At 35.0% G+C, this 13652-nt stretch overlaps 1 protein-coding gene across 1 annotated transcript; it reads right to left on the reverse strand.

Annotated features, from left to right (window-relative positions):
- Positions 1-641: 641 nt before the first annotated feature.
- LOC113711337 (uncharacterized) lies at positions 642-3163 on the reverse strand. Its single transcript, XM_072077423.1, has 2 exons — positions 1319-3163; positions 642-1229 (listed from the first exon to the last, which is right to left on the reverse strand). Exons 1-2 carry the CDS (start codon positions 3161-3163, stop codon positions 642-644), a joined length of 2433 nt encoding a protein of 810 aa, XP_071933524.1.
- Positions 3164-13652: the final 10489 nt, after the last annotated feature.

Below are 13652 nucleotides of genomic sequence, written 5' to 3' on the forward strand. Positions count from 1 at the left end.
GTAAGGAGAACGAGTACTCTTTGTGTGTATTTGGAAGTTGAAAAGACGAGAGTCACAAAATAGCAGTACCAATTATTTTTAGAAAGTTTCAGCCATTTATTCTTTGTTTTTTTTGTCGACACAGGGGTGTCCGGTCAATCCTTACGGGGCCCGACTAATCCCCTGCGGCCCGGGCCCAGCGCCCCAACCCGGCCTGAACATGTTAAGTGCGCGGAGGAATCCAGCGGAACGGAGACTCGAACTTGTGACCTCAAGGTTCACTGGTGAGAGGCGCTGCCGCTGAACCATTCACGCGGGGGCTTTAACCATTTATTCCTGCCTCCTCATATATATATATATAGTATTAGACAAAGTAATCCTTGAAAAAAGCGGGGGAAGGTTGGGCATTGTTCTCTCTTTTTTTTTTCCCTTGTCTTTACTAGGATACTAGAGCAAGTAGGAAATCCGATTTAATAACCAGTTGTTCTGCATTAGACATTTACTGCATTAGCAGGGACGGAGCCAGAAATTTATTTTTGGGGGGGCTGAAGTGTATTAAAAAAATTTTTTTGTGACGAAATAAATATATTTAATAAGTAAAATTTAGAATCAATAATTATAAAAATAATAAAAACATATAATTATACATACCCAAAAATTTGTTATTGATTAACACTTGAAGTATTGGTAGTTGTTGCACTCGAATAACGAAGAGGAGGCAATTGCATTCTGCGAGTCTTCATCCGTTGAAAACGCTGCAATATTTGCTCATTTTCAATTGTTGCAAAAATATCCTTCTCGATGTATACAACCAAACAGTCATTCATCCACTCGTCTCCCATTTTGTTGCGCAAATCAGTCTTGACAATATTCATTGCAGAAAATACTCTTTCAACAAAAGCAGTCGCAACTGGTAGAACTAATGCCAACTGGATCAGACGATAAACCAATGGAAAAACTGTATTTTTACCAGTTTTAACCATTTGTTGAGCAAGACTTCCCAAATCTCCAACTTCTGAAAATTGAGGATCGCGTTGCACATTATAAATATAATTTCGAAGTTGAGACTCAAGATATAAATAATCGTTACTTGAGAAGTCTTCAGGATATAAATCAGCAAGACGGAGTAGTTTCTGCACATTGAATTGAGAGAAAGAACTTTTTGGATCAAGACATGCTATGCAACTAAGCAATTCCGTGCTAACTTCCGAGAAACGATTATTCATCTCTTGTATAATTAAATCAACAACCTGACATCACAACAATAATAAAATTAATAACTAAGAAAATCTGCTAACAAGTAACAAATGTAATGAAATAATAATTTCAAAAATAATACCTCACAAAAAATTTCCACACGATAATGATGAAAATTAGTGATGGTTTGACCTCTGCGACTGCGCCTGGCATTGCCACGGATTGCTATACTGTCTTCCATATCAATCACGGGAATCATATTCAATTCACAAAAATTGTTGACTTCATCTAAAATTATTTGCCATCCCTCTTCCCTAAAGTCTTGCAATTGAGATTTCATAGTATCAATCAAGCTCATGGCTTGGACAATATTTTGATCCCTTTGTTGCAAAACAAGTGACAAGTCATTTGTGATTCCCAATAAATACTTCATCAGGTGCAATGCAAAAACAAACTCATAATCATTCATTCTATCAATCAAACCCCTGGCCATACCTCTATTGTCAGAAGTGGTGGCATCATCTTGTATATTTCCCAATATTCCAATCACCGAAGCCCACATAGAGGATAGACGAAGTAATGTTAGATAGTGTGATCCCCAACGAGTATCCCCTGGTCTTGCTAAACTAGTTTCTTGATTTTTGCATTTTCCACTAATAATATCTCCACTGTCTAAAAGTGTAACAATCTTATCATGTTCTATTTGTCTTAATTGATCTCTCCTTTTACATGATGCTCCAGTTAAATTGACAATCATAGAGACATAAACAAAGAATTCACTGACAATGATATTTCCCTTAGCAACAGTAACAATAACTAACTGGAGTTGGTGAGCAAAACAGTGAATATACATCGCATAGGGATTTTCTTGTAATATAAGGGCCTTCAAACCATTGAACTCACCTCGCATATTTGAAGCTTCATCATATCCTTGACCTCTCAATTTGGATAATGATAATCCGTGTTGCGCGAATAAAGAATCAATTGCATCTTTCAAACAAAGAGATGTGGTGTCAGACACATGTACAATTGCAAGGAAACGTTCAATCACACGCCCTTCTTTATTCACATATCTCAAAACAACTCCCATTTGCTCTTTCACTGAACTGTCTCGAGACTCATCAACTATTAGGGAAAAATAATTGTCTCCAATATCATTGATTATAACACTTGTGATCTCTGAGGCACAAGCATGTGCCAGATCTTTTTGAATCATCGGAGAAGTTAGTTGATTATTTGCAGGAGCATTTTGATTTACAACCTCAAAAATCTCAGTATTTCGCTGGCTATACCACTCAAACAATTCAAGAAAATTGCCTCTATTTGAAGAACTAGTTGACTCATCATTTCCACGAAAAGCCAATCCTTGCTTCAAAAGAAAACGGGTCACATCCAGAGCAGCAGTTAAACGGGTGCGATATGCAATATCTATTTCGCGCCCACAAGATCGTAGCACATTTGACACACTATGCCTTTGATCTTGAAAACTTTCAAACTGTATTCTAGCATCATTATGGCAACTATTCACAGCTCCAATATGTTCATTAAATCTTTCCATTGCCTTTTTCCAATTATTGAATCCCGTTTTTGTAAAGGCATCCTCTGCATATCGACCTCCCTTATTTTGTGTTTTGAAAAGAAAGCACCAAAAGCAAAACGCCGCATCTTTCGATATGCTATACTCTAACCATACAAACTTTTGATACGAACTATCTTGGAAACTTCTATGTTGTTTACCAAATGATGTTTTTGGATACATATGGATATGGCCAATCGGTTGGCAAGGTCCCCTAGTCAAATACTCTCTTCGGACATGGTCTCGAAGAGAAATATCAAATTTCTCAACTGATTTTCGTAATCCCGGATCACTAACAATATCATTTAAATTCAATTCCACACAAGATTGATTTTGAACTGGTTCACTAATATTAGGCTCATTTGAAGATTCACCACTACGGACTCGTTTAGGTTTAAATAATCTCTCCATTTTCTGTCACAATTAAATAATTGTGGTTAAATTCAATAAAATTATGCAATTCAATAATCAATTAATTTAAAATTCATATAAATAATTCTTTAATTTAATAATAAATTCATATTACTTATATTTCTCAATTTATAAAATTCATTATATAAAATTATCAAAAAGTTAAAATAAGGTACAACTAAATACCCATATAATCTCTAATTCAATCTCATAAAATTTTGAATTTATATTTACATTCAAAATTTCTAATTCACATAATTAATTCTTAAAATTTCAAATATAAAACTAACAAAATTTTAAAAACTAAATACAACCTAAAATCTATACAATTTCTAAACTAATTTCTAATTTAAATTTAATATCATTAAATTTTTTAATGTAATCTTTCAAATTCTTAAATTACATTAACATAAACTAAATAAAAATTAATCTTAATCAAATTAATATCAAGATACTCAAAATTCAAAAATAATTTAAACATATAATTAACAAAAATATAAAGATGAATATTGTAATTTAAACCAAAAAACTAACCTAAAAGATTTATGTGAATGGAATGGTGGAGAGTTGGAGTCTTGGAGCCTTGAATTGAAGGCTTGAAGCAGGATGGTAGAATCTCAACTGAAGCTTCTTGGAGTTCTTGGAGCCTGGCGTCTTCTTCTTGGAGTTGGAGTCTTGTTTGCCCTTTGGCACTGGCGGCGTGCTTTTGCATCAGATGAAGCCTTAGGAGTTAGGGCTTCATCTGATGTATTTTTTTTTTCCCCTCATTATACAAAACGACGTCGTTCCACTAAAAGTGAAACGACGTCGTTTTGTATTTAGAGGGCAAAAAAAAAAAATTCAAAATGAAATGGGTCATCTTCTTCCTCAGCAGTCAGCACGGCAGCGGCTTTCCAGCTCTTCTTCACTTCCTCTGCAGCATTCATGGAGCCATGGAGGATGGTAGATCTGGATCACCGTGGGGGGGCTGGGCTGGCCGCCGGAATCCCCTATATATAGGGGGTTTTCCGGCGGCTTGGGGGGGGCTTAAGCCTCCACCAGCCCCCCCTTAAATCCGTGGCTGTGCATTAGGGGACACAACATTGATGACCTGAAAGGGTTGGTTTCAGAACTAAGAAGGAGAGAAGTAAAACATTATTCTCTCTTGGAAGCTGGCAACGGCCAAAGTACAACCAGCTGCACTTTTTTTTTTTTTTTCTTTTTTGATACTGTAGCTTCCTACGTTATAGGAAGGGGAGGGCATGAAGAGGTCCAGTGATAATTCGGAGGGAACCGAACCATCACCGAACCAGATGGGTGCACTAATGCATTGGTGGTGGCCACCAGATCTTAATGCATGTGGTTATAAGCAGTTGCACTTCACTGGTGCATGACATCCTTCGATTTTTTATACCAAAGTGTACCGAGTAGAGTGGATCCCTTTAGTACGTAGGTGACATTCTCTCCTTCTCACCTCTCTGGTATAGGTTAGACCAAGAGTAATAACAAGAATTGATTATTGACAATATATATATATATATATATTTTTTATATTTTTTTCCCTCACAAAGATAGAAGCTTTCTTCTAGTGATCTATTAATCACACTTAATTAAGCAGGCCACTCTCCAATCTCTCCCCTTGGATTGAAGCTTGGCTGACTACGACTCTTTTTCATTTTGTATTTCCCATGTACTGCATTAATTATGAATTACACCTTCCCTCTCAATAAAAAAGTGCCGTGTTTTTTATTTTGAAATGTTTCAAAATATTTGTTATCTTATTAAAATTAAAGTTATTTTTTATCTTGGAATGTTTCAATGAGTTATCCTAGCATTTATCATTCAAATTTGAAATTTAAATTTTTAAAAATAATTTTAAAAATAAATTTAAAAATAAATTCACTGATATCACCATCGAGTCGAGTCATTATTTATAAAAGGTCGAAATTTTGAAATACCACGGACAACTTGGGACGAGGGTAGTAATTGGACGTGGGGAGAAATATAATCCTGAGGTCCGAAGCGGTACTACAACAGTCTCATCAGTGGTCCCAACCAAACTAAGAAACCTGGGAAATAAAACAGAGAACGAGCAGAGTAACAGAGAAAAGAAGAGAATCGATCGAATCCCAATTTGTCCGAGACTTGGCTTTCATTTCAAAGCAGGCATTAAAGGTCGAACATATACCATCCCAATTCCCATGGTCAAGATCCAACGATTATTAAAGTAATTAGTCATCAAGAAAATTTTAAAATTTTATTTGAACGTTGATCCAAGGATCAAAACTTTATTGCATTGTAAAAAATCTGTCAACTTTTCTAAAAAGTTTGCCTGCGAGTGCATAGGCATTCGTTTGAATCAGTCCCAGTTCAGTCACTTCGTATTTTTCTTGAATATTTTTTACGTTTTTTCCCTTCGAACATAGAGTAGAAATAAATCTAAAATAGATACTATCGTGTCAAAAAAAATAAAATAAAATAAATTCCCGTACCCAAGCAAACCGCAGCATGCAGCGTCCATCTCCATCTCAGCTGATAGAATGATGGTAATTCTCTTTTGGCGTTTGTCAATTTGACACCGTACCATCTTTGTCAAAAGCCGTTTCGCACAGTTCTCATTGTACCCGTGAAAAGGTCCCTGAGAAATATAATTATACCATTAACAACAATCCCATTACACCTATATACCTCCCCTTTCTTCTTGCCCTCTTCCTTTTCTAATCCTCTGTGATTAAACAAAACCGCCTCGAATTACTTGTTCCTTCGTCAATTTTTTCCCCCGTTTCTTGCTCATATTCAATCGGTAAAAAGACAAAGAAAGAAAATAACTCGGCTTTGTAAAAACTCTAGACTTAGACGCGCGAATTAAGCACTTGTGTAATCTTTTCTAGGCCACAGGGTGCTCGCATCAGAATGTCCACTCCGCCACCACTATTAGACCCTTTTGTGCAACAGCAACCGCCGCCAATGGTGGTGGCTGCTCAGCAGCAAGCCTATGCAGCTCATTCGGGTCACGGGTCAGTTGGACCAGTAATTGCGGTTTTGGCCGTGATAAGCATACTTGGTGCGCTTGCTGTTATGATAGGTAGGCTGTGTTCCGGGCGGGGGGTATTCGGTCATGGGCCGCACTATGACTTCGAAAGCTGGGTTGAAGCTAAGTGTTCCGCTTGTGTAGATGGCCGTGTCGATTCTCCGGTGCCACGACGGATGTTGGCGGCAGAACACCGCAGTAGCAGCTCTTCCGGCGATGCCATCCCGGTGGCCGCGAGGGGAGTAGAAGCAGCTGATCAAGAAATGAACCAGGAGGATCAAGAGACTACATCTCATCATCCTACGCATAATCCACAGCCACATCCAAGAGCTGAGGCTTGAATTTTTATTTTTTTTGCCCTTTTTGAGTGTGCAGTCCAGTCTCCTCACTTTTGGTAGCTTAATTTTCCTGGTTGTTTCAATATTCATATAGTTTCATGCTAGAAGCACATATTTTTTCACTCTATGTGAAAGTTTTTTTTCTAACGTAATTATTAGGTGATTTAGCTTGCTTTCTTCATTTTTTTAAAAAAATTTTAATCTATCAATTTTTTCCTTTCCATTTAACGCTAGGAAATTTGAGTATATTTGTTGTGGGATTATTTTTTACAATTACGGCGTATGTATGTGAAAAAGGGCGGAGGAAGTTATTAGTCATATGATTTCAAACTTTTTTTTTTTAGTATAAAAGAATTTTCTATCAGAATTTCCCCTTCAACTGTTAGTCGAATGATTTAAATTCTGAATCTAGTGAAAAGATTCTAAAAGCTCCCATTAGAACGGTCCTAGTGATTGCTTATATGTTATTATCATTTGCTAATCCTCTTTTTTTTTTTTTTTGGTAGAATAAGAATCAATTAAGCACATTATTTGCACACTTAAAAGTCGCCTACTACTAAGAGCCCATTTATTTGGCGTTGCGATGCTTTTAGTAAAAATGGAATTTTAAATGTTAAAAAGTACTTTTGAAGCATTTTGTTAATATCATTTTATAAAATTAGAAGTGAAACTTTTGGTATTAAATGCACAAATTTGGTGATTTTAAAAATAAAATATTAAATTTAATCATTTTATCTTATATTATCAACTAAATAAAGAAATAAATATATTTTTAAATTACATATTATCTAATATAATTAGTACTTATAGAATTATATCTCCAAACAATATATTTAAAAGTACTTAAACACATAATAAGCATTTTTATTAAAAAAAAATACTTTTTAATCAGGTACCGCAACTCCAAACGGATCTTAAGTAGTATTTGAGGAGTCGAACATGCGATTAGTAGTTTAGTTTATTTTAAGATTATTCTTTTTGTAAAGGATTAAGATTTAAAATTATAGATAGCTAGCCAAAGAATTTGTTCCTTTTCCCTGAGTTGATAATAGAAAAAGAATTCGAAACCGGTTTGATAATATATAGTAAAGAAATGAGAGTCCCTTGTTTAATTTCCTGGTTCATGAATATACCATACCGATCAGTACCAAGTTTCCAACATCATGAACCTGCTTTTTGAGCTGCACAAAAGCATCCATAGATTCTAAAAGTGCCAAAATGATAGAGAGCCCTGCAGATAATTCAACACCAAAAGTCAATTTTTCATCAATAATTGCCAAAAAATTTCCCCACTTTTTTCTAACAAAAGTGGGTGGGGGAGCGGTGGAGTGCGCACTTTGATCTAATATAATAACCATATACTCCGCCAACAAGTGCATTTTATGTGCCCTTTTGCCCTCTCTTTTTCATCTCAATCATCATTTTCTCAATCAAGTCAACAAAGAAACAAAAAAAGGAGGGAATATTACCGGTTGAATTGACGAAGGTAGCCTCGGGTCAGGACGATCAGGTCACGTGGTCCGGACAATTCTGCTTGCAATACTCGACCACGTGACGAGTCAGCTTTTGTCGGGTACAAGAGTACATTGCAGCCCGCCCAATGGGCCATAAACTAGGCGGATCCCATCCGTCTGCGTCTGCGTCTGCGTCTGCGTCTTATTAGCAGATCATAAATATTCCATTCTCTTAGGACCCTCGCTCTTCGCTTTTTGCTGCATTCCTTGGGTCAAGACAACGTATAAGAGGTACGTTGTGTACTCACAATTTGAATTATATATAACTCTATATAAGGAATTTTTTCAAACAGTGGTGGTTTGAATTACAACTCTGTATTCAACAGTGGTTTAATAAGCACCGATTTTCCTGCTTGTTCGAGCATCGACGAATTGTGCTAGAGCATTAACTTTTCTGCTCATTTGAGTTAAAGTAGTGTGTTTGCGAACTGTGATACTCGAATTAGACTCTCTCTGAGTTGGTTTTGCAAATGTCCCTTCAAACCATAGTGAGCTTATTTTCAATGATGTTACCATCCTTTTGTGTTCACGAGAACTGCAAGTCTGCAACAAAAATATTAGGCAAAAAAAAATATGGGGAAAACGAAAAGAGAAATGGGCCAAACAAAAACCCCATTGAGGAATAAAAAATTCACTTGAAGAATGGGCCACGTAAAGCCCACACACTAGGGATTATACCCGCGCGTGGTAACGTGTATATCTTGAAAGTTGTGACAGAGTTCTGTGCTCAAGAGTTACACACATCTGGCTTTCAGACTGAAGTGGGCTGGTGATCCTGTCTACTTGCTCCCTTCACCAAAGTACGCTTTCGAGTATTAACGAGTGATAACCACGAGGTACTTTTAAAATTTAAGAAAAAAAAATTAAAAAACGCCTTTGGTCGAGCGGTTATCACGTAATTTTCAGCAACTTTGATGGCTTTTGTATTTGTTGGTTTTGTTGGCTTTTCGGCAATTCCATTTGCATCAGTCTTTGGCAGTTCCTTATGTCATTAGAATTAGCCTTAGTAGTCCTTCATTTTTCGCTAATGCCATTTCTTGTTTCTGCCTTACTCAGGAGACCAAAGATGCATGTTATAGTTGAGTGGTTTCTTTGTAATTTATTTGTTCTTTGTTCCTCTTTGTTTGCATCATTTTTGCCTAATTGTGATCCGCAGAGATAGGCCATCTTAGCTATTCTTGAGTATTAGTTTAGCCTTAGTTTTGTCTTATTTTTCAGTTATGCCATTCCTTTTTTCCTTCGTTCAAGCTGCATGCTATAGTTGCTTGATTGTTTGGTAATTTTGTTGTCTTCTGACCCTATTTTTTGTTGACTCATTGTTCACTTTTGTGGATGCCTCACTTTTTGTTTCTACATGTTTCTTTGAAACCCTCCTCTTCTTCGTTGGAAAATTGCCATTTTGACTTTGAGTAATCTACTGTTTTGTACTTTTGATTTGTTCATGTCATTTGGAAACCTATTACAGAGATGAGAATTCCCACATTTTCCTTCCTCTTAATCATGATGCTTGTTAAATTTTTCCCATTTTTACTTTTATTCATGCTTATTTATATTCTTTTATTTTACTAAATATCCGATGCCTTTTATATTCTTTGTTGCCTACATTCCTTACATCTAACTATACAATCAATATATTTATGTGATCTAATGTTATTATATACCTTTTTATTTAGGCTCTTTAAGTTGGAATGTTGAATTTAGTGATATTTTTTACTTTTTAAACAAAATTTAAAAGTTAGTCTTGTATTTTTAGTACAAAGTTAATTTTGTGGTTAATTATTTGCTTTTGAAGTATTCTGTAAATGCACAATTATTGAGGAAACAATTAATAAATCATTGTTGGCTTAACATGAAATAAAATTGTTAAGTGTTCTGTAAAGACACAATTATTGAGAAAATAATTAATAAATTATTATTGGCATTAGTGACTTTAAAAAATGAATTTTATTACTGTGACATGAAATAAAATTGTGCGCAAAAAAGATCAATGCATATATTGCAAAAAAATGAAATACAATAGTGTTCTGTAAAATTGTTGAATGCAGTGGTTGTTTAGCATGTTCAGGAGTAGCTTTTGACTGCACGATTCCTAAAAATTGAACAGCAGAAAAAGAAAAAAAAAAAAAGAGAGAGAGAAGTCCAACATTGTTATCACAAATAACCAAAATCGGTTAAGGTGTCAAGGGTTTGGACTAAAAATGGTTTCTAATCCTACTACTTTTTAAAACATACAATTATAAAGATATATTAGTCTATATATCCATATTTACTCTATATAATTATTACAAATTTTTAATGCCCTTGTTTTTATTCTTATTCTTTTCATTCTATAAAAAAGAATAATTAGTTTGTTATTTACTAATAGCTTGGATATCTAATAACAATTGCAGGATAACCGCTCGACAAAAAAACACTGTTTATAGGGCAACTCTCACTTTTATATTGTTAAATAAATATCCATATTTAATGTATATATATAATTATTATAAAATTTTTAGCATATTCATTTTTCATAATGGCTCAAAATTGCTCTAAATTGAAAAGCAATGTTGTATGCTATTTTTTTATTATTCTTTTAGTCAAACATGCAAGATTAATTAGATTGTTTCTTACATTAAAAAAAATAAAGTAGTTTAAATTTCAAAAACAATGTATAATACATGGATCTTAATGTGGATTAATGATCTAATATTAGTGAGCGGCATTTTACAAAAATATGAAAGAAAAATAATTGTTGTGATTATATTGATTAAATGTTTTAACTTGTGCAAAAAAAAAAAAGGAAATAGGCCCATATTTATGGAATTTAGTGAGTAATAGAGATATACATAAATATAGACGGGTATCTTTATAATTATCTCATCCAGACTACATAATTTATACAAATCATACCACAAAATGTCGACACTGCATTGTCTCAATTATAGTACTTTATTAACCACTATAGTACAAAATATCCTCCATACTTCACAAACTATTAACACTATATTCACCCAACCAATTTACCGCACTATTATTTTATAATTCAAGTCAGACTTATAATAATTATATAACTCTCTACATTATAAGAAATATATAACGGTTAAAAATTAAGCAACTTAACACGGGAAATATTAGCGCTCCTGCGCAACGTGCAGGCCGTCTCACTAGTATATATATATATATATATATATATATATATATATATCATAAATCATGCTAAAATGAAGGGGCTAAGCTCTAATAAGATGAGAAAATAGATGTCCGCTAGGCGCCCTTTTTCTCTAACAAAGGGAACTGTGCATGCGCTCAAAAACTATTGGAGTGACGAAGAGTCTCAATATTCACATCTGATCTGGTACAAAATTTTACACATGAATACTACTCCAACGATGTTCACGAATCACAACCACTCCGATTAGATTTCTCAATTTTTTAAAAACAAAATTTTCATATATAATGCTATAATAATACAAAAATAAAAATAATTTTAAAATATCACATCTATACAATATATCAAAAACAACTCCGAATATATATAAAAAAAATACACCACCACCTACCACTAAAAACACACCACTACCCGTCGCCCCTTCCCCCTCCTTTTTCCTCTTCCTCCCTCTTTTCCCTCCCCTTTCTTATCTCTTTCTTCCTCCCCCTTCTTCCCCCTCCATTCTCCTCCCCTCCCCTCCCCTCCCCTCCTCCTTCCTTTCCACGTTCTCCAGTTGTCCCTCTCGCCCTTGTAGTCGCAAGTTGTGACAATATTTGTCGTGGGCAGCGACCATTTTCTGGTCGCAGGTTGCAACCAAAAGGTGAGGGGGCTGGCGGGAAAGGGTGGGGAAGAGGGAGGAGGATAGGGGAGGGGTGGGAATAGTGGTGGGTGGTTGTAAGATTTTATATATTTTAAAAGACACCATTAAAAATATTTATAATAAAATTTTTCACCTACATTGTTACAGTAAATACTTCTAAAGCATTCCTAAAAAACAGTTAATTCAAACGGAATCTACATTAACCAAAAGCATCCAGGTTTGCAAGTGCTTCAAATTCCATTGAAACCGAAAGCGTAATATGTTCGTCAAGTTTGACTTATTAATCATCTGCTTATTGTGATCGGCGCGCGCACACACATCCAATCATTCAAGAAACGACTATAAGCAGCCCAACTAATTTTATGCTGCTGCCGCTGCCTAATAATTTAAGATCAACAATAATTGGGATTTGGGAGACCCACCCGTCATCTTCTTGCACTAGGAAACACGCAAATCACCATGTATGGTTGGATTCGTCTTAAGCAACTTTCTCAAATGTAAAGGGAAAGGCAACACGAGTAAGTGGCTGTCCAAAAAGTTCATGCAATCTATAATGCTTAGAGTGAATAGTGTTAAATGTCACTAAGTTATTAAACAGTACCTATTTTAGCCGTTAAACAATTTTTTTTAAACTAAAAATGTCACTCAACTCTTACAAATGTAGTAGATTTTTTGTCATTTCGTCCAAAATAGGCATTAAGGCAAACGGAAAAAGATGCACAATACTTAAAAAGGGTAAGAGTGTCTGAAAATTTTGTGGGAGACATTTTTTTTGGATAGGGTATTATTTGGAATAATAACTGTAACACTTTTTTGTGATGTGCTGTATGTGAGATAAAAATGTTATTGAGAATATAAAAAGGTGTGTTGGGAAATGTGTTTATGATACAAGCGAAATATTATTTGGAATAATTTCACTATCCAAACAAAATTGGGCCAATAAAAATATATGAGCACAATAAAAATATGTAGAGGGCCAAAGTAGAAACATCACAAAATTAGGGGCTTTAACTTATTACATCAAAATCCTAAACTACATATAATCTTCAAAACAAGGACCTTGACGGTCAATTATCCACCATCTTTACCATTCATCCTCCAAAATCATCATGAATTTCTATTTATAAACCAAAAAACCATTTCATATCATTCTACTATCATTTTCCCACATGCCTATTGTAAGGCTAGCTAGATAGCTTTCTTCTCTTTTTCACCCCTACCAACTCTAGTGACCAAGGAACATAACTTAGTAGGATTTAAAAGTCACAAATTCAAATCATTCCTCCCTCCTCCTTACTTTTTAAATTGAACCCTTTTTTCGATTCTTGAATTTCACCCATTCCTATCAGAGAAGTTAATAGAAGAAAAAAAAGGGCAATAAAAGACAAGCTTACCAGTTCCATTCCGGAAGCCCAATTAGTGGCCTCCACAGCCCTGGCCTTCATATTTTTGACCCGCGACGCTAAACGTACGCCATAAACTTGCAAAATTTCACTGGTTGCTTGGCCCTCCACTTTTGACCAACTCCATCACAAAATGCACGCCTCCAACCAACCCGCCTCAGTTTGACAACAAAAAAAAAAAAAAAAAAAAAAAACCAACCCGCCTCCCAAAATGCTTTCTCTATTTGAGTTTTTTTTTTTTGTTTTCTTGATCAAATGAATCATAATTCATTTGATGCACTCGTATGGTCTGATGATAGTTCAGTCCCCGTCAGGCTCCCCCGACTCAATTGAGTCACTCCATAGATTAGGTTTCTATCCCTTAGGAGTAGGAGAGAATTAGGATAGAATAGATGTACCATTACACAAAAAAAAAAAATCATAATTCGATACA

The sequence above is a fragment of the Coffea arabica genome, chromosome 2e, assembly GCF_036785885.1.
Source record: "Coffea arabica cultivar ET-39 chromosome 2e, Coffea Arabica ET-39 HiFi, whole genome shotgun sequence".
In the NCBI taxonomy this organism is placed as follows: Eukaryota; Viridiplantae; Streptophyta; class Magnoliopsida; order Gentianales; family Rubiaceae; genus Coffea; species Coffea arabica.